The following is a 22,775-nucleotide window of genomic DNA, read 5'->3' on the forward strand; positions in this document are numbered from 1 at the left end:
CACCAGATTTTCAACCCCCTATCTCGTATTGCAGCAGATCGGCGCTGCAATGTAGATTACAGTAACGTTTTTATTTTTAAAAAATTAGCATTTTTGGCCAAGTTATGACCATTTTTGTATTTATGCAAATGAGGCTTGCAAAAGTCCAACTGGGCGTGTTTACAGTAAAAGTCCAACTTGGCGTTTATTATGTGCGTACATCGGGGCGTGTTTACTTCTTTTACTAGCTGGGCGTTAGGAATAGGAAACGAATGAGCATCATCCACTTCTGTTCGTTAACACCCAGCTTCTGGCAGTGCAGACACACAGCTTGTTCTCGAGAGATCACGCTGTGACGTCACTCACTTCCTGCCCCAGGTCCTGCATCGTGTCGGACGAGCGAGGACACATCGGCACCAGAGGCTACAGTTGATTCTGCAGCAGCATCGGCGTTTGCAGGTAAGTAGCTACATCGACTTACATGCAAACGCCGATGCTGCTGCAGAATCAACTGTAGCCTCTGGTGCCGATGTGTCCTCGCTCGTCCGACACGATGCAGGACCTGTGAGTGACGTGTCAGCGTGATCTCTCGAGAACACGGCTGTGTCTGCACTGCCAGAAGCTGGGCGTTCTGAAGAGAAGTGGATGATACTTCTCGTCAGAACGCCCAGCTAGTAAAAGAAGTAAACACGCCCAGATGTAACACACACAATACACGCTCACTTGGACTTTTGCAAGCCTCATTTGCATAAATACAAAAATGGTCATAACTTGGCCAAAAATGCTCGTTTTTTAAAAATAAAAACGTTACTGTAATCTACATTGCAGCGCCGATCTGCTGCAATAGGAGATAGGGGTTGCAAAATCTGGTGACAGAGCCTCTTTAAGTACAACTGGGCGTGTTTAAAGTTAAGTACAAGTGGGCGTGTATTGTGTGTGTAACATCTGGGCGTTTTTACTTGTTTTACTAGCTGGGCGTTGTGACTAGGAGTGTATGATGCTGGCGAATCAGCATCATCCACTTCTCTTCGTTCACACCCAGCTTCTGGCAGTGCACAGACACACAGCGTGTTCTCGAGAGATCACGCTGTGACGTCACTTCCTGCCCCAGGTCCTGCATCGTGTCGAACGAGTGAGGACACATCGGCACCAATTAAGTTATCTCTCAGATTCACACACACAGGAATACAGCAACACAATCCGGTTTTATAACTCCACTTATATCACAAGCCACTTAATTCAGCTAGCTCAGAACATATCATGGAGTAAGTCCCAAGGCAAGAAGTGCACCAGACATTAAAGGCGTTTTCCAGTCCCTAAATTCAGGATATGTCCTCAATAGCTGATCGCTCTGTGTCCGACTCCCGGGACCCCCGCCGATCACCTGTTTTGAAGGGGGTGCAGCACTCGTACGAACGCTGCTTCCCCTTCATTTCTTCTTGCTCACGTGAATGTTCGACACACATGTAGCACTGATTCACTTGAATGGGAGAAGAAGGCTGCAATTCCTGTGAATCGCCGCTACATCCTTGTCGGCGATTCATTGATCAAGTAGAAATGAAGGGGAAGCAGCGCTCGTACAAGCGCTGCACCACCTTCACAACAGGTGATCGGCGGGGGTCCTGGGAATCAGACCCCGTGCGATCAGCTATTGATGGCCTATCCGGAGTATAAGCCATCAATTTTTAGGGACTGGAAAACCCCTTTTAAGAATTCAGCTGAGCACACCTAACATGGGATTTATCAGGGTTGAGCCAAGGGTTATATGACGTTTTAGGATGAATTTACCTTCAGTTTGTGAAGAGCCCTATTAGAAAGCAATTCCCTCTCTAGAGAACACGGCGAGGCCATAATATGGAACCCATGAGGGTCTGACAACATTCGTGTGTGAGATAAATATAGCGGTGTCGTTTGAAAATATTTTACATGAATGTTATGGACCGTGCAAAGTATATGATGAGTCGTCTTTGCTTTATTCTTAGAATTGCATTTAATGTTTTCCCTGATGGATAAAGTTCCTAATGGGATTGAGCCAATGTTAAAAGACTTGGAAGAACACATTGTGAGCGCTGGGTTAGCGGACATGGTGGCAGCTGCAGAAACCATTACTACTGTAAGTTTCCTTCCTTTACATGGCACTAATGCCCGTAATGTTAGTTCTAATGAATCTGGATCTAGAATAAGCTGCATTTCTGTCTCTATAATATCATATAGGGATGAGTGGATAATAACCGTAAATGATTGACCGTAGTAAGCCGCGTATTGTGACATATTTTTATTAAATGGAACGATGGATTATTATTTTTTTTATTTATTATTTTTTTTCCCCAAGGATTCGGAGAAGTATGTAGAACAATTACTGACGTTGTTTAATAGATTTAGCAAATTAGTTAAAGAAGCTTTTCAAGATGATCCGAGGTTTCTTACTGCTCGGGACAAAGTAAGTTTTTTGGTTTTGTTTTGTGTGATTCTTTATAGATGAAGTAATTTATGTTCAAAGTGAGCAAAGTAAAAAATGTTCATAATGAGTAACCTGGACGTACGAGGGTGGGTAAGCATACAGGAGGAGTTGATTATTTCGGTCTGGCAAGTTCCCAAGGTGCTTGGTGGTCCATACGCCCTTAAAGAGGCTCTGTCACTAGATTATCAAATCCCTATCTCCTATTGCATGTGATCGGCGCTGCAATGTAGATAACAGTAAAGTTTTTTTGAAAAACTATCATTTTTGGCCAAGTTATGAGCAATTTTATATTTATGCAAATGAGCCTTTCTAATGGACAACTGGGCGTGTCTTGTGTTCGTTACATCTGGGGGTGTTTACTTGTTTTACTAGCTGGGCGTTGTGAATAGAAGTGTTTGTCAGCATCATATGTCAGCATCATGCACTTCTATTCACAACACCCAGCTAGTAAAACAAGTAAACACGCCCCGATGTAACAAACACAAGACACGCCCAGTTGTCCATTAGAAAGGCTCATTTGCATATATATAAAATTGCTCATAACTTGGCCAAAAATGATAGTTTTTCAAAAAAACAAAAACTTTACTGTTATCTACATTGCAGCGCCGATCACATGCAATAGGAGATGTAAATTTTAGCAGTAATTTTCACTATGGAGCGTAGCAGGGTAGAGGCTCGTGCTGGTTGTTTATTTAAAGAAGTATCTGCCGCAGGTACATTTGCAAAACGGATTGCAGTTGGTGCACTACTGGTCCCAGTGCACCCAGAAAAGACATAATGTTGTTAATATGTAACCTATATGTTTTGGGACTACATATCAAAAGCAACATTTATTTTTTTTTCTTCCGGGCATGCTGGAGACTATAATTCTCTACAATAACCATGGAGGGTCTTTTTGTTTTGTTGTATACAAATAAGCTTATTAGGATAAATTACGCACATTGATGCGTCTGAGGCCATATGAATGAATAATGTACCTTGCCTGGGGGGAGGGAAATCCAACTAACACACACCCAGTGCAGTTATGTAAAATCTCTACAGGAAGACAGGCGGGAGCCAGAGAGGAAAGTGTCTCCAGAGCTCCCCCTACAGGCTCCTGAATGCTTGTCATCTGCAGCAGAAAATTCTACTACAGAAGACAGCAGTGGCCCCTTCTTCCTCAGGGCCCCTGTGCTGATTGAATATGATTGAAACGCATGAATCCTTGTTCATTTCTCTTGTTTACTGGCAGTAAAATCTATTGATTTTGATTTGACTTTATCTATTTCAGGCATACAAGGCTGTTGTGAACGATGCTACAATATTTAAGCTGGAGCTGCCACTAAAGCAGAAAGGGTAACGTTTTACAGCTCATACTTTAAATTTCCAGCCCTTTTTGTTTTGTTTTTTTGCTAAAAAAAAAAGGGAATTTCACCAAATTGTGATTTTGGTAAAATGTTATTTCAATAATTCAGTCCTTTATGTATTAATGATCTTACAGTATATCAGAGTTAAAGCTCCACAGTTACAGATGCCGTTAAAGTACATACAAAGGGAGGCAATAATATCCTACAGAGGGATTTAGAAAAATGGTAGAAATTCTATTACAGAATTAAAGGGGTATTCCCAACTTAGACATTTATGGCATATGCACAGGAGATTCCATAAATGTCTGATAGAGGTGGGGCCAATTCCACAAAGCCGGACGGAAAATTTGCAACAATTCCGCTTTGTGTGAACGTAGCCTTATCATACTAGTAGATGATGAACTTCTCTAGTGCACTTTTATGACATGCCAACTTTGCCCAGAAATAAGAGAATCCCATTCTCAACATTGAGGTGGCTGTGTGTGCACATATTGTGTCACAATCACTGAATGGGAATTTCAATAACCTAAAAGTGAAATTTTTATTTTATGTTTTTTTTTTTGTTTTTGTTTTTTTACTAAACTAAAAAAAAAAACGCGATACTTTTTGTCACAGGGTTGGATTGAAAACACAGCCTGAATCAAAGTGTCCCGAATTACTTGCTAATTACTGTGATATGTTGTTACGAAAAACGCCGCTCAGTAAAAAATTGACTTCTGAAGAAATTGAGGCAAAGCTCAAGGAAGTGGTGAGTGCAAATTAAATCTTTGATTAATTCAAATATAATTTTAGTCTCACTTACATCTATTAAATATCTGGTATGTTTTGTTTTGAGAGCTTGCTCGTCATGCGTCCGTGCTGTGTCTTTTTGCTCAGTGTAATACTGCAGTAGGCTAGGGTCCCTCTTGGTTTTGTGTATGTAATATATAAATATCTATCTATCTATACAGCACACAAGAAAATGGCGACCGCACTCTGCGAACACTAATACCACCTAAGCCGCTAAATATAAATAAATATGCATTACTGCTAAATCCACTTACAATCAGGAGGTTCTTAGCGCACATTTTGATCACATTGTGTGAGCCCACCTGCCACGACAAGGCGACCTCTGTAAGGTGGGAACCTACGCTGCACATACACCCAGAACTGGGACTAAGCCTACATATATACCTGGGGATGGTGGGAACCAGCATTAAACTAATTTAAATCACCCAGGAAAGCATGGGAAGAGTGCAAGAACAACAATGGAGGCAGTCACTAACCCCACATATATGGATACCATAAACACAAAAATGTGAACAGCACATTCCAACAAAATGTGCATACAGGTGCAAGAACGCCTGTGACACTATATATATATATATATATATATATATATATATATATATATATATGTATATGTGTGTGTATGTATTATGTACTCTCTGCAAATTATATTTTGTAGCTAAATTTTTCACACAGGATGTAGCAACCAGCAAACATAAAAAAATAAAAAAATTAAAAACCCTGAGCGTTCTGAACAAACTAATAATACATATAGGACTACTTGACTTGATCCTTTTGGAATGATGCATATGTTTAACCATGTAGTAACTGTTCAAATAAGATATGGTGAGCAGAGAGACAGACACTGTCCATAGAAGTCTATGGAGAAGATGGGGAGCAGAGTGAGAGACAGCTACGCTGCCCATATAGGTCTATGGAGGAGAGAGCAGAGTGAGATAGAGCAACACAGATACGCTGCCCATAGAAGTCTATGGAGAGGGGAGGGAAAGTAGAAGGAGGGAGCAGAGAGAGGAGGTGCAGGTTGCTTGTAAGAGTTATAAGTCACCCCAGTGCTGGATTCTCAGTTACACTGCTCATTACTGCTGTATAATCTCTTCCTTCTATATATGTATGATAGAGAGAGAGAGCAGGACTCTCCTCTTTTATGTGTGCAGTGTATAGAAAACATGAAAGCAGTTAGGCTCCAGCCACTAGATCAGAGAATACTGAGAATTAGAGCGAGTGCCTGCAGAGGGGAAAACTGCTAAATAATGCATAATACAAGTTGTATAATGGCCAGAAATAGTGTTATTTCACGTACGTACACATACACACACTCTCTCTCTCACACTCTCTCACACACTCACACTCTCACACTCACACTCTCTCACACTCACTCTCTCACACTCACTCACTCACACACTCTCACACACACACACACACACACACACACACACGTGACCGCTCATTCTGAAAGTCACCTGTAAAGGTGCGCTTTAAACTTCAGAGAGGATCTTAGACAGCATATTCATTTTATTTATTTATTTTATTATATTTTTGTGAATATGATATCCGACAATACCAGGGAGTACCATACAGTCAAAAGGATATATATACACGTCACAATTACAGCGTTTAAACCAAAAACAATAGCCAATAGAGCACATAGCAAAATTATCACAATAATCATGACCATTCTGGACAATGGCAGAAAGCAAAAAGCACATAGAAATTTAGTGTTGATGCTTTATTATAACACTGCATACTGACCGCCGAGATATTCCCTCAACAAATATATATACACAAAAACAACGTATAAAAACAATGTACATTAACACTTGATATATTGAGTGCTTTTGGAGAAGGTATGTATAAAAAGAAAGTAAATTCTAAAGGGGGTGGTATGGCCATATCTGTTATTTCAACACAGACTGCCAATTCAGGTCATTAAAGTAGGGCAACATTAAAGTGCCAGGAGTGACAATGTTCCGAGAGGCAGAAAGTCGTATGGGAAGAGGATACACAGATCTATAGAGAAACTCAAATATTCAACCCGGTGTAGAACAGGTGCAGATTCAAGGGAGTGTCTGTAACTTTTCCATGGGAACTAAATCAAGGAAAATTTTGAATGAGCTCTACGCTCCCAACTCACCAATTCCTCCATTCTATATGAATGATCCATTTTGATCATTAGCTGGTGTATGGAAGATGTATTCTTGAATCTCCAATTTAGAGGAATCGGCAACTTGGCTGCTGTGAGACTGTGTGTAATAAGGTTATTTCTGGACGGGCAGGAGGAGGTTGGGAACCACGCTAGTATTAGAGAAGCTGAGAAAGTTCTACTATTCCCAGTTACATGATGGATCAAATTAGAGACTTCCGGCCAAAATGTTTGTATTAATGGGCATTCCCACCATAAACGTGAAAGTGAACCAATATAGTCGCCACATCGCCGGCAAGACCTATCGGGAGACAAACCAATCTTATACAAATATTCCGGAGTTCTATACAATCTAGTTAAAGGGGTTGTCCGGGATTAAATGACTTTGTGCTAATGCTTGTAATTTATAAATGTAAATACATTTGTAATATACTTACATTTTCCAAAGTGGCCCGGTTTCCAGATCACTCTCTGCACTGGCTCTGGCCGCTTTGTTGATCTTGAATTATTTTCCGGGTATACGACACGTCTCTCCACTTCCACGTGTGGAGGCGGTAAGTCTTTCCATCTATTCAACAAGACCCATCTAGTCAGGTGATTGGCCTGATAATAGGCGAGTCTGGTAGCCCCATTCCTCCCTGAGGTTTTTTAAGTATGAGGCGTCTCGGATATTTTGTAGCTCAGAGGAAACTAACAAATAAGGACCTTATTTTATTAGAAAAGGATTGGGGAAGAAAGATGGGAACCATCTGCAATACATATAATAACTTTGGTAAGACGTAAGTTTTAATGAAAATTTTTCTTCCCATCCAGGGCGAAAGCGAGTTATTAACCTCTTAAAGGACACAGACATTTTTTCATTTTTCACTTCCCGCATTCCAAGAGCCATTAACGTCCTGTATTTTTGCGTCAATAGAGCGGTGTGAGGGCTTATGTTTTGCGGGAGGAGTTGTTGTTTCTATTGGTAGCATTTAAAGTACCATATAACATACTCGGAATCTGAAAAAAAAAGTATTTGCGGGCTGAAATTGGGAAAAACTGTGATTACTCCATTATTTTTTGGGTTCCGTGTTTACATCTTTCACCGTGTGGTAAAAACAACTTCATTTTATTATGTGACTCATTATGATTACGGTGATATCAAATTTATATAGATTTTTTTTTATATTTTACTACTTTAAAAAAAACAAAAAACTTTTTGTTAAAAAAAATAATAGTTGTAACTTTTTTTTTTTCCCGTGCATTGAGCGGTGTGAGGGCTTATTGGCACCATTTGTTGGTACATATGACTTTTTGATCACTTTTTCTTACATTTTTTGGGAGTGAAGGTTACCAAAAAACTGCAATTTTGGCGGTTTACAATTTTTATTTTTTACGGCCTTCACCGTTTTACATTACTTCAGAGGAAAAAGGGGGTTTTTTAACTTTTTTTTTATTTATATATATTTTTTTTGCACTACTAAAAATGTTATCACTTCTTTTTAGACATTTTATTAGTCCACAAGCAGGGCTTAACAGAGGCAGGGTGATGGCAACACTGGGGGCCTTCATTAGGTGCGTCCTGGTGCGCTAAGGGGTTAAGGTTTTGTAGCTGGCTTTTCATCTGGGATACAAGCGGTTGATAGTTTAATGAAAGGTTCTTGGGTACGAGGATTCCCAAATATTTTATAGCCACTTCCTGATGTTTAAATGGAGTGTGGGAAACAAGAGATGCAATATCTGATATTGGAAAAATATCTGATATTTTGGAAAAATCTCAAACTTAAACGTCACAAAATCAGAACTCAATGTATCAGCACGATACATTGAGTTCTGATTTTGTGAAGTTTATGTTTGAAGTTTGAGATTTTTCCAAAATCAAAAATTGTCAGGATCTGAGGTATCGCAGAGGTCGGATTGGTGATAAGCAGTAAATAGTCTGCAAAAGCAGCTGTGGTATGTGTAAAGCTACCTACTCCCAAACCTGCGATATTCCCATCCTGACTGATTTTCTGGATGTGGATTTCCGTGGTCCAATATAAAGAGTGAGGGTGACAGGGGGCAACCTTGCCTCGTGCCATTTTGAATATAAAAACGTGGCGATAAAGTGCTATCCAACATCCAACTAACTTGGTCGAAAGCTTTCTCTGCATCAGTTCCCAGAAACCCCAGAGGAATCTTTTTATTTTGGGCATGATGAATGAGGTGAATCAAGCGTGTAGTGTTATGTTTACCTTCTCTGTTTGGCACAAATCCCATCTGTTCTGGGCCAATGTGTTTATTTAGTAAGGGTTTTATTCTGTTGGCTAAAAGTTTCGCCCACCATTTTAAATCTGCGTTTAAGAGGGAAATCTGACGATAACTGCCACAGGAACATGAATCCTTGCCTTCTTTTGGGATCAGAGAGGTATGTGCTTCTAAAGCTTGTGGAGTAAGGCGACCTCCCATGAGCAGGTCATTACATATCATCAGGAATTTGGGGAGGAGGACAGGATTAAATTTTTTATAATAGGAGATCGGAAGGCCATCTGGTCCTGGACTTTTGCCGTTACTAATAGAACTCATTACCGAGGTGAGATCTTGTAGCGTAAATGGAGTCATGAGGTTTTGTCTATCAACCTCTGTCAATTGATGACAAAAACTGTGAGGTTAATTCAACTACACCTGGGGTCAAAGGAAGGTTGTATAGGGAGTTAGTAAATGAGAGAAATTCAGCAGTGATGCCCTCTATATCTGACATGTGTTGACCTCTCGCATCTTGAATAGATGAGATGAAGGTCTGTTCAGATCTCTTTTTTTTTATAAATGAAGACATCACTTTTGAACCCCTGTCACCATGCGCATAAAATTTAAATTGGCTATATTAACAGTTTTTAGCTGAGCGAATATTCAGAAGGTCCCGGAGCTTGAGTCTTATGTCTGTGAGGTCTTTCTGAGCTTGTATAGCTTGGTATTTTTCCCCAGTTCTTCCATAGTGGGAATTTTGTACCACTAATAAGTTTCGTTCTAATGACCTTTTTGTTTTTTAAGTCTGGAAGTCAATGCAATAAACTCACCTCGTATAAAAGCTTTGTGGGTGTCCCATATCACTGGGGAAGAAATGTCAGGAGTCTCATTCAGCTCAAAAGACACACAGACCTCTCATTACGCTCAACATCTCGGTCATTGTCTAATAAAGTCTCATTCAGTCTCCGCGACCATGATTTAGCAGGGATGTTCGAAAGAGTCAAGTTTAGGTATACTGGGGCGTGATCAGAAATGGTGGTCACATCTATATCTGCTTGTAGGACCGCTGATATGTGTTTAGAAACAAAAAGGTAATCTAATCTGTGATGCGAATCATGTAGGGGAGAGAAGGAGTAGTCCCTTTTCTCGGCGTGAAGGTAACGCCATATATCAATTAGTCCTAAGGTATTGAGGGTTTTACGAACTCTGTAAGGAAGCAAAGGAATGTGAGGAGTGTTGAGTAGAGGTGTCGAGCAATGGATCACGGGCTAAATTTAAACCTCCGCCCACCAAGAGCATGCCCTTTGCAAAACTATGAAATTTCTCGTTTGTAGTAACCAAGGTACTTGTCCCCTGTTAGGTGCATATAAATTCACAATTGAGAGTGTTATATATTCGCTATGTTCCCCTTAATAAACAAAAAACGAACTTCCGGATCTGATTGTGATAAAACATGATCAAAGGGAAAAAATTTAATAGAAGGCTATGCTCACACTATTGGAATAAGAGGATGGATGAGAGCTATGAAACCATTTAGAGTAGTGGTGGTGACGCATTAAAAGTACATGTGGGGTTTTAAAATGGGTCTCGGAGTAAAATTATATCCGATTTCGACTGTTTAAAGAGGGAGAGTATCTGGCTTCTCTTCTTGGGTTCATTCTAATAGGGTTAAGAGTCATCCTGGTATAGACCATAATGAGGAGAATCTTTAAGAGGTGTCTTACTTCTCTCGGGACATAGGGGTGTACGGACACTGAGTATTGACCTGTTGGTGTGTTGCACTTCTCCATAAGAGCTGGGAACAGGAGCTGAACCTACTACCATCCGGTTTCCTCCTTGAGCACCAGGAAGAAAATGAGTTAAAGAGTCTCTGTCACCACATTATAAGTGGCCTATCTTGTACATGATGTGATCGGCGCTGTAATGTAGATCACAGCAGTGTTTTTTTTAGTTAGAAAAACTATCATTTTTGACTGAGTTATGACCTATATTTGCTTTATGCTAATGAGTTTCTCAATGGACAACTGGGCGTGTCTTACTATATGGCCAAGTGGGCGTTGTGGAGAGAAGTGTATGACGCTGACCAATCAGTGACCAATCCGCGTCATACACTTCTCTCCATTCATTTATACAACACATAGCGATATAGCTATATCGCTATGTGCAGCCACATACACAAACACTAACATTACTGCAGTGTCCTGACAATGAATATACATTACCTCCAGCCAGGACGTGATGTGTATTCAGAATCCTGACCACTTCTCTGTTTTACAGCATAGCAGGCGTAGTCTCGCGAGATTACGCTGTAAACTGTCATTTACAGCGAGACTACGCCTGCTATGCTGTAAATCACAGAGACGTGCAGAGAAGTGGTCAGGATTCTGAATACACATCACGTCCTGGCTGGAGGTAATGTATATTCATTATGAGGACACTGCAGTAATGTTAGTGTATGTGGCTGCAGATAGCGATATATCTATATCGCTATCTGGAGAGTAAATTAATGAAGAGTATTGTGTGACGCTGATTGGTCAGCGTCATACACTCCTCTGTACAACACCCACTTGGTCCTATAGTAAAACACGCCCAGTTGTCCATTGAGAAACTCGTTAGCATAAAGCTAATATAGGTCATAACTCTGTCAAAAATGATCGTTTTTCTAAATAAAAAAAACTGCTGTGATCTACATTACAGCGCCGATCACATTATGTAGAAGACAGGGCACTTATAATGTGGTGACAGAGCCTCTTTAAGTGGGAAACAAGGGTTAGAACATACATATATATCCAGTAAGCATAAAGCGACACCGGCTTATTAACAGCACATGTCATGGTGTCAACATATAAGGTGATGACCAGATTCATCATTATAAGTAAAGTTAGGAGCGCATATATGAGTAATTTAATAAACCGGTAACTGTTATATACATTTTTACACAACATAGATCTAAGGAAAACCTAAGGAAAACCATTAAGTAGCGGCACCTAGAACCTCAACTAAAGTATCTTGTGTAAGGAGGGGGTGACCACTGTCCATTCTATCTATCCATTAGAACACATGGTTCAAGACCAGAGGGTTATGTGTAGTAAATAAATGGATTTTAGGGTGCCAAACATCAAGGAAACAATGTGTGGAAACCCATATTACTAAACCAAAGATAGTAAGCCGCATTCAACGTTCATTTCATGTAAAAACAAACAGTCTATGTCATAATGGGATTACTTTTCTATTTAGCAAGTTGGGTTCGAAATGGAAAGTATTGATCGGAGCTCAGATTCCTGAGTGCAGTCCGTATCTATCCTTATGGGAGTGAGTTTTCCATGTTTCTTGTGGACTTTCGAACCTTTGCTGGAGCCAGCGACTTCCCAGGGAGTCCTAAAAGGGAGGGAAGCGACATTTTGCTCTTGCGCCCAGTCTGGGATATTTAGGTTAGTAAGATCTATAAACGAAAGCGCATCCTGGAGCTCTTCCCGGTTATGGATAGAGAAGTGTTTGCTTAGAAAGCATATTCATTCTAAGAATTTACAGGATTCTCTCCGGGATGTTGGACTTAACAGAACCCCTGCGTCCTTGATGAGAAGCTATGCATAGGAATACATTGAGACTGCATTTTTTGACCTTCTGGCATAGGACTGGTGGCAAAAGATTTAGTAGATAGAGGCTGAAACATGTTGTCTATTGGCAAAACCAGCAATATTTATGTATTGGGCTAGACTTCGCAACATGAGGCTGAAAAAATACTAAAGATAGTTTGGTAAAAATCTGCACCATGCCTCAAATTCGTACTTTTTTATTTTTTATTTTTTATAAAACCCTATTTACTTGCATTGTTTACTGTACTTTCTGGTGCAAAATCTGCAACAAATGCCGCGTGTGTGAACATAATCTATGATGACCACTGCTCTGTCAATTATGTACCAGTGTGTATCTGTTTAAACCTCAGGTTTACTGTATTGTAATCCTTGATACATTAGAAATATACTTTTACTATATTTCTAAACTATGGATGAATGAAACGTGTCAGTGTGTATATATGGATTTCTATATATTTTTCAAATTTTTTGTTTTGGGGTTACAAACCTGGTATTTTATATAAAATTGTGAATCTTCTTTCTGCTTTCCGCAGCTGCTGGTGCTGAAATATGTTCAGAACAAAGATGTCTTCATGAGATATCACAAAGCTCACCTTACCAGACGTCTCATCCTGGACATATCTGCTGACAGTGAAATTGAAGAGAACATGGTTGAATGGCTCAGGGTAAGATAAAATAAGTTATTGTTGTTGTTAAATTAAACTCAATTGGTTTTATTAGCATTCTGGGCTATACAGGGTGGCAGCGTTCTTGATGGAGAAGCTTTTATAAACCCATGCACACTACCTTTTCTAATAACTTAAAGGGTTTGTTTAGTCAAAGACCTTGGCATATAGCTAGGATATGCCACCAATGTGTGATTGACCGGGGATTTAAAAGGGGCATTCTGATGTCTAATCTGAGCTTATCCATAGGAAATTGTGTTACTGGTGGTCTTGCGTTTCCTAATGCTTCTCAAAATTGGAGCCAAAACGGGGAAGAAAGAACTGGCGATTCTGCTGACCGTGTTTACTTCACTTCCCAAAGACTTAAATGGAGAACGCCATCCGCTGCTGAATTGCTGGTCCTCTCATCGCCTGCAACATTTTCTTTTTATTTTACTATTAAGATGGCTTGAAGGGGAGGGGGCTTCTGGATACTTTGTGTTCCCTTGCCTTGGGGAGGAGTTTGGAGTGTGCTCATGGTCTGAATCTGCAATAAGCGTGTCGGCAGTGCAGTGTGCTTCAGTACAACCAGCAGGATCCTGCTCTTTGAACCCCATAGATGCCGCAGTTAACAGCGACCGCGGCATCTAAGTAGTTAGGACATCACGGGGTGTCGATGGCTGTCATGGCAGCTTTGGTGCCTAATGAAGGGAACCTTGTGCTCCTATACATTAGGAGCCAGAAAAAACCCACAATCTGCTGCAATACATTAGTATTACAGTATAAAGTGAAAGTGGTCCAACTTAAAGTTGTGTGTGTGTGTCCTTCTCAATTAGTTAGAATATCAAAAAATGAAACTCCTATATTATGTAGATTGATTACACGCAGAGTGATCTTTTTCCAGCATTTATTTTAATGTTGAGGATTATGGCGAATAGTTCATGAAAACCCAAGATTTTGTCTTTCAGAAAATTAGATTATTAAATAAGCCCAATATCAAAAATTCTTTTTAATACCGAAATTTTCGAGCACTCCATGCTTCCCTCTGCTGACAAGCTTTATGGAGATGCTGATTTCATTTTCCAGCAGGACTTGGCACCTGCCCTCACTGCCAAAAGTACCAATACCTGGTGTAATAACCACAGTATCACTGCGCTTGATTGGCCAGCAAACTCGCCTGACCTAAACCCCATAGAGAATCTATGGATTATTGTCAAGAGGAAGATGAGACGCAAGCAACCTGGGCTTCCATAACCCCTCAGCAGTGCCACAGGCTGATCACCTCCATGCCACGCCGCATTGATAACACCTCAGCAGTGCCACAGGCTGATCGCCTCCATGCCACGCTGCATTGATAACACTACAGCAGTGCCACAGGCTGATCGCCTCCATGCCACGCTGCATTGATACAGTAATTCATGCAGAGTCGGAGCCCCAACCAAGTATTGAGTGCATGTACTGTACATACTTTTCAGTAGGCCAACATTTCCGTTTTAAAAATCATTTTTGAAATTGGGCTTATATAATATTCTAGTTTTCTGAGACACTAAGTTTTGAGTTTTCATTAACTGTTAGTCATAATCATCAACATTAAAAGAAAAAAAATGCTGAAAATAGATCACTGTGTGTAATGAATCTATAGAATGAGTTTCACTTTTTGAATTGAACTACTGAAATTAACTTTTTGATATTCTAATTCATTGAGAAGGACTAGTCTATATAATAGTCCTTCTCAATGAATTAGAATATCAAAACGTTTATTTCAGTAATCCAATTAAATTTTTTTTTTAAATGTATATATATAATAAAAATGTTGTATGCGCCCCACTAAAATGATGGTATGCTTTGCAAAAAAATAAGCCCTCACACCGCTCAATCAACAAAAAAATAAAAACTGATGGCTCTCAGAATATGGTGACACAAAACAATTTACAAGTTGGCTTTTTCCTTGTAAATTGAACAAAACATAAATTTGGTATCGCCAAGTTACGGCTTTTGGAAAGTGGGGGGGAGGGAAAATAAAAAAACGAAAAAAGACTGCGGAAGGATGTGATTAATGCAAGTCTGGTTTAAATTTAGGAACTGCTTTCTGACTCTTCTATTTGTTTTTTTTAAATCAAACAACTTTTTATTAATTTACTCCAACAAAGTATAAACAGCTGTTACATACAATAGTAATCAATTTTTTCCCCATTGTACAAAATGCAGGCATGGCCTACCAAGGCCCCTTTCACAGTACACGTTCTCTATGTCCCTCCCTCCCCCTTGCCCTTCAACAAATTTTCATTTGGGAACCCTTCAGAAACTTATCCCCACCCCCCATCTCACTCTCCTTGCACTGTTATAGGAGACATCTATGTATCACAGCATTAAACCATCCACCACATCTTGCAATGAACCACTCCCCCCCCCAACCAACCAACCCCACTCCCCATCCCAACCGCAGTACTCCATTCCTTCCCAGGCATATCCTGCCGAGCATCTCGCCACCTTATATATCCAAAACATACGCCGTCGTTAAGCGACCCTATGAAATTCCTTCCTAACTCGCCAAACCATGACTTTGTACCCATTTGCCCCATTGTTTGTCATATTTGTGCATTGCCCCTCGCTTCATATGATTAACATATCCTACCAGTTCAGGTAAGCCCGGAGGATCCCTTTGCAACCAATATTTTGCTATTTGCTTTCTGGCATGATATAACACTTTTTTAAGAGACCGTAATTCAGCTCGATCACCCCCCCCCCCCCCCCCCTCCCAAACATCCCAGAAGATATACCTTAGGATCTAACGGGAAATCCCTTCCATACACCCTCGTTAACATTCCGCCTAACCTCCCCCCAGTATCTACCTAGTTCTGAGCAGCTCCAGAAGATATGTTTCAAATCCGCCCCATCAGACGAGCATCTAGGGCATTCCATTGTTGACCTAAGCTGCATTTGTCATAACACCTTAGGCGTCCTAGACACCCTATGTAGCAAAAACCGTTGCGATCTCCTATGTGCAACACTAATGGAAAGTACTTTCGGAGACTCCAGTATATCCCCCCATTCTTCATCAGTAAGAGCCCCTACATCCCCTTCCCATTTTCTTTTAATCTCCACCATAGGATCTCCGTGGAATTTGGAAAGTAACGTGCAACATACCAGAGATCTAATACCGTTCGTGCCCCTAGCGCCTAACACCTGTTCCACTACCCCCACGGTGGAGCAACTCGAGTCCACTGATCTAGCCTGAGCTTGTGCAGCATGACACAGTTGAAGGTACTGATAGAACAACCTATGCGGGAGCTCAAACTCCTCCTGCAATTGAGAGAACAACTTGAAATGACGCTTCTATTTTTACTATGGTTACTAGTTCCATGTTCTGCTCAGCAATGATAAGAAATGTATTACAGAATTAGTTAGGAATGAAACTGCTCATCTGATGCTTCACGATGGCCGTGTCTTGTATTCTCTGTAGGAAGTGGGAATGCCTGCAGATTACGTCAACAAGCTGGCTCGGATGTTCCAAGACATTAAAGTTTCTGAAGATTTAAATCAGGCTTTTAAGGAAATGCATAAAAACAATAAATTGGCACTTCCAGGTAGGAGATGTAGAAGATATGTCTGCCCTGTGTTTGTTTAAACTGGTACATTTAACCATAGTTTGTGTCTATGTACAGATTCTAGGTACAGCTACACAATGAGCCTTATTTATCAAAACTGTCTGACATTAAAACCGGTCTTGTTGCCCGTAGCAACCAATCAATCAGAGCTGAGCTTTTAGTTTTGTAAACTGTTCTGGAAAAATTAAAGCTGAGCTCTGATTGGTTACTATGGTCAACAAGGCCAGTTTTTTTTCTATTCGACTAATTGGGTATATGAGGCCCAATGTGTATGAATATACAAAGTGAGCAGTTTTTTTTTTGTTTATTTTTTACATAATTCTATGTATACTAATCTTGATGATTGTAACTCTTTGTTATTGCAGCTGATTCTGTAAATATTAAAATCTTAAATGCTGGTGCTTGGTCGAGAAGCTCTGAAAAAGTCTTTGTGTCCTTGCCTACTGAACTGGAGGACCTAATCCCTGAAGTGGAGGAATTCTATAAGAAAAACCACAGTGGTAGAAAACTGCACTGGCATCACTTGATGTCTAATGGCATTGTAAGTATGTAGTGGTAGAAGACCGCATTGGTCATCATGTCTTGGGATGTCTGGGTGTCAAGCCTGCAGCTCCCTGAATAATTTACCAATGAAAGGGTCACTATCGTTCTACAGTGCTGTCAGAAGTTTTGACGTGTGGGGGTCTGGGTGGCCGGATCATTTCAGCGATCGCCCCCAACCCAGAAAAGGTGCTCAGGTGAGCATTGTGCTGCTTTGACTGTGTGATCAGCTTTGGCGGGGTTAGCGGTGTATAGGCCATAGACTTTCTATGAGCCCATACACCATTCTTCTCCGCTGAGCTGAACACAGTCGATCAAAAGGCAAATGATGAGTTCCTCATCGATCAAAACTTCTGGCATGTCCCTGCCGATGATCATCATGGTGGTGTATACACTAGACTTACGGGACGTTGCATATGTATTGAAGAAATTACACGCAGTCTTCGCATCCCACGGCAGTAACTGAATGACAAGACTCTATGGATCCAACTTTCTCTGAGGCCCGCAATAATTGGACAATATTACGCCATATCTCTATGGATGTAATGTCAGGGAGGCCACGTGACAACAGGTTTCTTTTGGTTTGAGGACATTCCCTTTAAAAAAAAACAAAAAAAACCTTCCTTTTTATATGCCGCTGTACTACGTTTTGAGACATGTTGTAATACAGCTAAATACTGTTGATAATTTCAGATCACATTTAAGAATGAGGTGGGTCAGTACGACCTTGAAGTGACCACATTTCAGCTTGCAGTTTTGTTTGCCTGGAATCAAAGACCTAAAGAAAAAATAAGTTTTGAAAATCTTAAATTAGCAACGGAGCTACCTGATGCAGAACTCCGGAGGACTCTGTGGGTACGTCCTTGTTTCTATTTCTGTTTTGTTGGCGTACTTTTTTTTTTTTTTTTCCTGTATTGTTAAAATTGCCTCCTAATTTGTGCCTTTCCTTACAAAAGTTAATGTTTTTATATTTTTATGTTTATTTAGTCGCTAGTAGCTTTTCCCAAATTGAAACGTCAAGTTCTGTCCTATGAACCACAAGTTAACTCACCTAAAGACTTTACGGAAGGCACCTTGTTTTCTGTGAACCAGGAGTTCAGCTTAATGTAAGTACTTTATTGAGTGCTTCAAACTTTCATGGGGGGGGGGGGGCTGGTAATTGCATTTCATTCTGCGTTCTGCTGTTTACCTTTCATAAGTAACAAAAAGAAAACTCTTATGAATATATTAGGCCAACTCTTTAAACTGATACTCCAGGCAAAAGCTCAAAACACAGCTAGATGTTTATCCTAGCCCCAAAGCCTATTTTATGGGGTCCTTGCCGAATGGGGGATCGATGACTTTCTTCTGGCAAGGCTGATCCTGCAGCCTTACCTGCACAATCAGGGCAGCGGTTGTTTTGATCCACCCAGAAACCTGTGTAGGGAACTACTCCGTGCGTGCACACGCAGAATTACAGTAAGTCATTTCTTATAGGTTCCATGGCGGGTCAGGATAACCACCGCCCAGGATGAAAGTACTGCCAAAAGACACCAGTGGATCCCTCAATCTGCGGGTGCCTTGTAAGACTGGGGCTGGGGTGGGCCCCTCTTTCCTTCCCTCCCTCCTCTCCAGTTAATGGCTGTATTTTCAGTTTTTGATTAGGGTTTCACATTCATTTCTGCATTAAAAGGATTCTCTACAGAGTGATCTACAGTAATTTTATTTTTATTGAACCTGAAATAATTGAATGCAATGAATCACCACCGGAACATCTAGTTGGTTTTAGAAGTCACATTTGTCAAAAGAAGATTAACTGTGGTAGATCCAACTGTTATTTAATCATGAAGCCAAGACAATCAATACCAGGGCTTCAAAATAATAAAGGACTAAATACAAGAAAATCTTTGCTGTAGGACAGTTGAATTACTCATTAAAAATGGACAGAATATGGCACAACTGTAAGGCTGCCAAAAGAGGTTGTCCTCAAAATGTGTGATCATGTAAAGAGGGCACTAGTGAGGGTGACCTCCAAAAGACCTATGACAATCGTGGCTGAGATGGAAGAGACTGCGCATTTATCAGCTGTTGTTGGTTGTTTTTTCAGTTAAAACTTTATAGGAAAGTGGAAGAGAGAAAGCAGCATTCATCTTTGACACGTTGGAAACCCCAAAATCAAGTGGGATGATGGGTTAAAAATCAAGCATTTCGGCCATAAAAAAACGCTGTTAGGTAAACCGCACAGCACTGAAAACGCCATCCAAATCATGAGACATGGATGGTGGTGGCAGCAGTTGGGGATGCTTCTCTTCTGAAAGTAGTGGGCAAAAAAAAGGGAATCCTTAAAGGAAACTTGCTGCAGTATGCAAGAGAACTGCCATTTGGGAGATGATTTATTTTCCACAAGAAAACAACTCTGAAAATAGCTACTAGAGCATAAAGCATAACTCTGATTATATACAACTTTTCATAAATCAATAGTACAAGCAGACATAGAAGACTTTTGTAATATATCTTATTACAGAAAAATGCCTTACTCCTTCCGCCACTCTCCGTCCTTAATTTTTTACTCCTAGAATCCGTATTCAGTGAGGCAGAGAAGATACAGTTTCTAAACTCAACTAAGAGATTAGGTTACAGCTGCCCATAGAAGTGTAGGGAGGGGGAGCAGGATGAAGAGCAGAGAGAGAGAGTGGCACACAGAGACGCTGCTGCAGTTTCTAGTAAATGTTATTATCTCACCCCAGTGCTAGATTCACAGCTACACTGCTCATTACTGCTGTATAAGTGATCTTCTCTGTATGCTGTGTATAGAAGACTGTTTCCTATTCTTCTGCTTCCTCCTCCCCCTTCGCTCTCCATAGTGTTATATGGGCAGCTGTAGCCTGATTTGTCAGTGAAGCTTAGAATTAGTCTCGACTCATTTGTGACACAGGTGTCTCTACTACTTACGAACTTGCAGGGGGTAAGTAGTTTTGCATTCATTTATGTTTTGTTTAACCCGTTAGTGACCGACCCATCGTGTTTCTACGTCGGTCACTAACGGGCCTTATTCCGATGCCATAGACTTTTTACGTCGCGGCATCGGAATAAGTTTACAGAGCAGGGAACTGTCAGATCTCCCTGCTCTCAGCTGCTAGAGGCAGCTGAGGGCTGGGAGCGTCCCTGCTCTGCCGTGTGAGATCGATATTAGTATCGAACTCGCATGTTTAACCCCTCAGATGCGGCGCTCAATAGCGAGCACCGCATCTGAGTGGTTTTGGAGAGAGGGAGGGAGCTCCCTCTCTCTCCCACCGACACCCGGCGATACGATCGCCGAGTGTCTGTGTCTCTAATGGCAGCCGGGGGTCTAATAAAGGCCCCCAGGCTGCCTGGAGTGAATGCCTGCTAGATCATGCCGCAGGCATGACCTAGCAGATGCCTGTCCATGTTAAACGGACAGGCAGTAATACACAAAAGTATTGCAGTGTATTATAAATGCGATCGCAGAATCGCATATTATAGTCCCCTAATGGGACTAGTAAAAAAGTTTAATAAAGTTAATGTGAAAAAAAATGAAAAACCCAGCTTTTCCCCTTACAAAATGCTTTACTATTAAAAAAACAAAATAAAGTTAAAAAGTTACACATATTTGGTATCGCCGCGTCCGTAACGACCCCGACTATAAATCTATTACATTATTTAACCCGCACGTTGAACGCCGTAAAAAAAATTATAAAAAACTATGGAAAAATTGCTGTTTTCTGTGAATACTGACTTTAAAAAAATGTAATAAAAAGTGATCAAAAAGTTGCATCTACTCCAAAATGGTACCAATAAAAACTACAAGTCGTCCCGCAAAAAAAAAAGCCCTCATTCGACCGCATCGGCGAAAAAATAAAAACGTTACGGCTCCTCAAATATGGAGACACGAAAACAAATAATTTAGAAAAAAAAGCGTTTTTACTGTGTAAAAGTAGTAAAACATACAAAAACTATACAAATTTGGTATCGTTGCAATCGTAACAACCCGCTGAATAAAGTTATTGTGTTATTTATACCACACGGTAAACGGCGTAGATTTAGGACGCAAAAAAGAGTGGCGAAATTTCAGATTTTTTTCTATTCCCCCCCCCCAAAAAAAGTTAATAAAAGTTAATCAATAAATAATATGTACCTAAAAATGGTGCTATTAAAAAGTGCAACTTGTCCCGCAAAAAACAAGACCTTATACAGCTATGTCGACGCAAAAATAAGAAGGTTATAGCTCTTGGAATGCGACGATTGAAAAACGTAAAAAATAGCTCGGTCATTAAGGTCCAAAATAGGCCGGTCATTAAGGGGTTAATAACTGTATTGAATGTTTATCACTTTGTAGAGGGATTTGTTTTCTCTTCGTGTACCAGTGTCAAAAAATGCTTTTTTATTTTACCTGTGATCCAACAGAACCTGAAAATCTATGCTGTTCACAATGCAGAGGGAGGCAGCTCCCTCTGTTACTTGTCAGCCCTGACATTGCAAATCCCGGGGCTTCTTATTTCATACTGACCGCACAGGACCTAAAAAAAGCCCCCAGGACTGTCCAGCATTAATGCCTGTTGGGGCATACCTTCTGTCTAAGGAAGGCAAGAAAAGATTTATATAGGCACAAAAAGGTCTTTCATCACAAGACTTTCATTGGATATGTGATTTCCAAAAATGTATAATGTATTATGAGTTTTAGTAGATAAGGACAAGCCATTAGCTGTGATCTTGTCACTGGCAGCTGTTCTACTATATAGAATCCGTTGTAGTCGTTCATTTGCTGCTGCAGAGTTATTGTGGTAACTCACATCAGTCTCACACACAAACACTAGGGCTGAAATATAGGATGTCATGTTTTTGGAGAGTGGCAAGGAACCAGAGGAAGATAAAACAAGCACTTACAAACTTTAAAATTTTGCCTCTGGTTGAATTTAAACCACTGAGCCACCGTACTGTTATGTATCCAAGTCCAAATAATGGCCCTTTCTACTTTGCTAAACGAAACCTTTGTTTTACAATTTGGATTTCTTGTAGAAAAAATGGAAAAGTTCAAAAACGAGGAAAGATCAACTTGATTGGGCGCTTACAGCTGACCACCGAAAGGATGAGGGAGGAAGAAAATGAAGGCATTGTGCAACTGCGAATACTGAGGACACAGGTAGGTGTTGGCAGAACATCTTTGTTCCTGTTGGTGAGAGGCGGGGGGGGGGGGTTTATCTATTTTTTTTTTGTCTTACATGAATGGGTAGAACATTTTTATTTTTTTATTTAACCCTTTAAGAAATTCATTTTGTTAAATCTCTCTCTTAATCCCTGTGCAATTATCACACGATCAGTCAGGGCCGATGCTTGTGCCACCTAATCGCTGCCAGTAACATCACAACGGCTTACTGGCAATGCATGAGAGATAAACACTGTCTTTTCTGTATTTGTAAAGAAAATGGATGGGTAGATCTCTTGTTACATGTATGAAAAGCTGTTTGCG

At 40.4% G+C, this 22,775-nt stretch overlaps 1 protein-coding gene across 2 annotated transcripts in view; it reads left to right on the plus strand.

Moving 5' to 3' along the window:
- Positions 1-22,775, plus strand: part of CUL5 (cullin 5) — a 74,048-nt gene that overhangs the window by 44,365 nt on the left and 6,908 nt on the right. For both annotated transcript variants that reach the window (XM_075851589.1, XM_075851590.1), the window contains 10 exons: positions 1,962-2,092; positions 2,312-2,419; positions 3,711-3,775; positions 4,402-4,534; positions 13,050-13,181; positions 16,624-16,747; positions 17,134-17,309; positions 18,002-18,163; positions 18,296-18,414; positions 22,325-22,448. In XM_075851589.1, coding sequence (XP_075707704.1) covers positions 1,962-2,092; positions 2,312-2,419; positions 3,711-3,775; positions 4,402-4,534; positions 13,050-13,181; positions 16,624-16,747; positions 17,134-17,309; positions 18,002-18,163; positions 18,296-18,414; positions 22,325-22,448 — 1,274 coding nt within the window. The remainder of the gene's footprint in view (positions 1-1,961; positions 2,093-2,311; positions 2,420-3,710; positions 3,776-4,401; positions 4,535-13,049; positions 13,182-16,623; positions 16,748-17,133; positions 17,310-18,001; positions 18,164-18,295; positions 18,415-22,324; positions 22,449-22,775) is intronic.

This window comes from Rhinoderma darwinii, chromosome 2 (assembly GCF_050947455.1).
Source record: "Rhinoderma darwinii isolate aRhiDar2 chromosome 2, aRhiDar2.hap1, whole genome shotgun sequence".
NCBI lineage: Eukaryota > Metazoa > Chordata > Amphibia > Anura > Rhinodermatidae > Rhinoderma > Rhinoderma darwinii.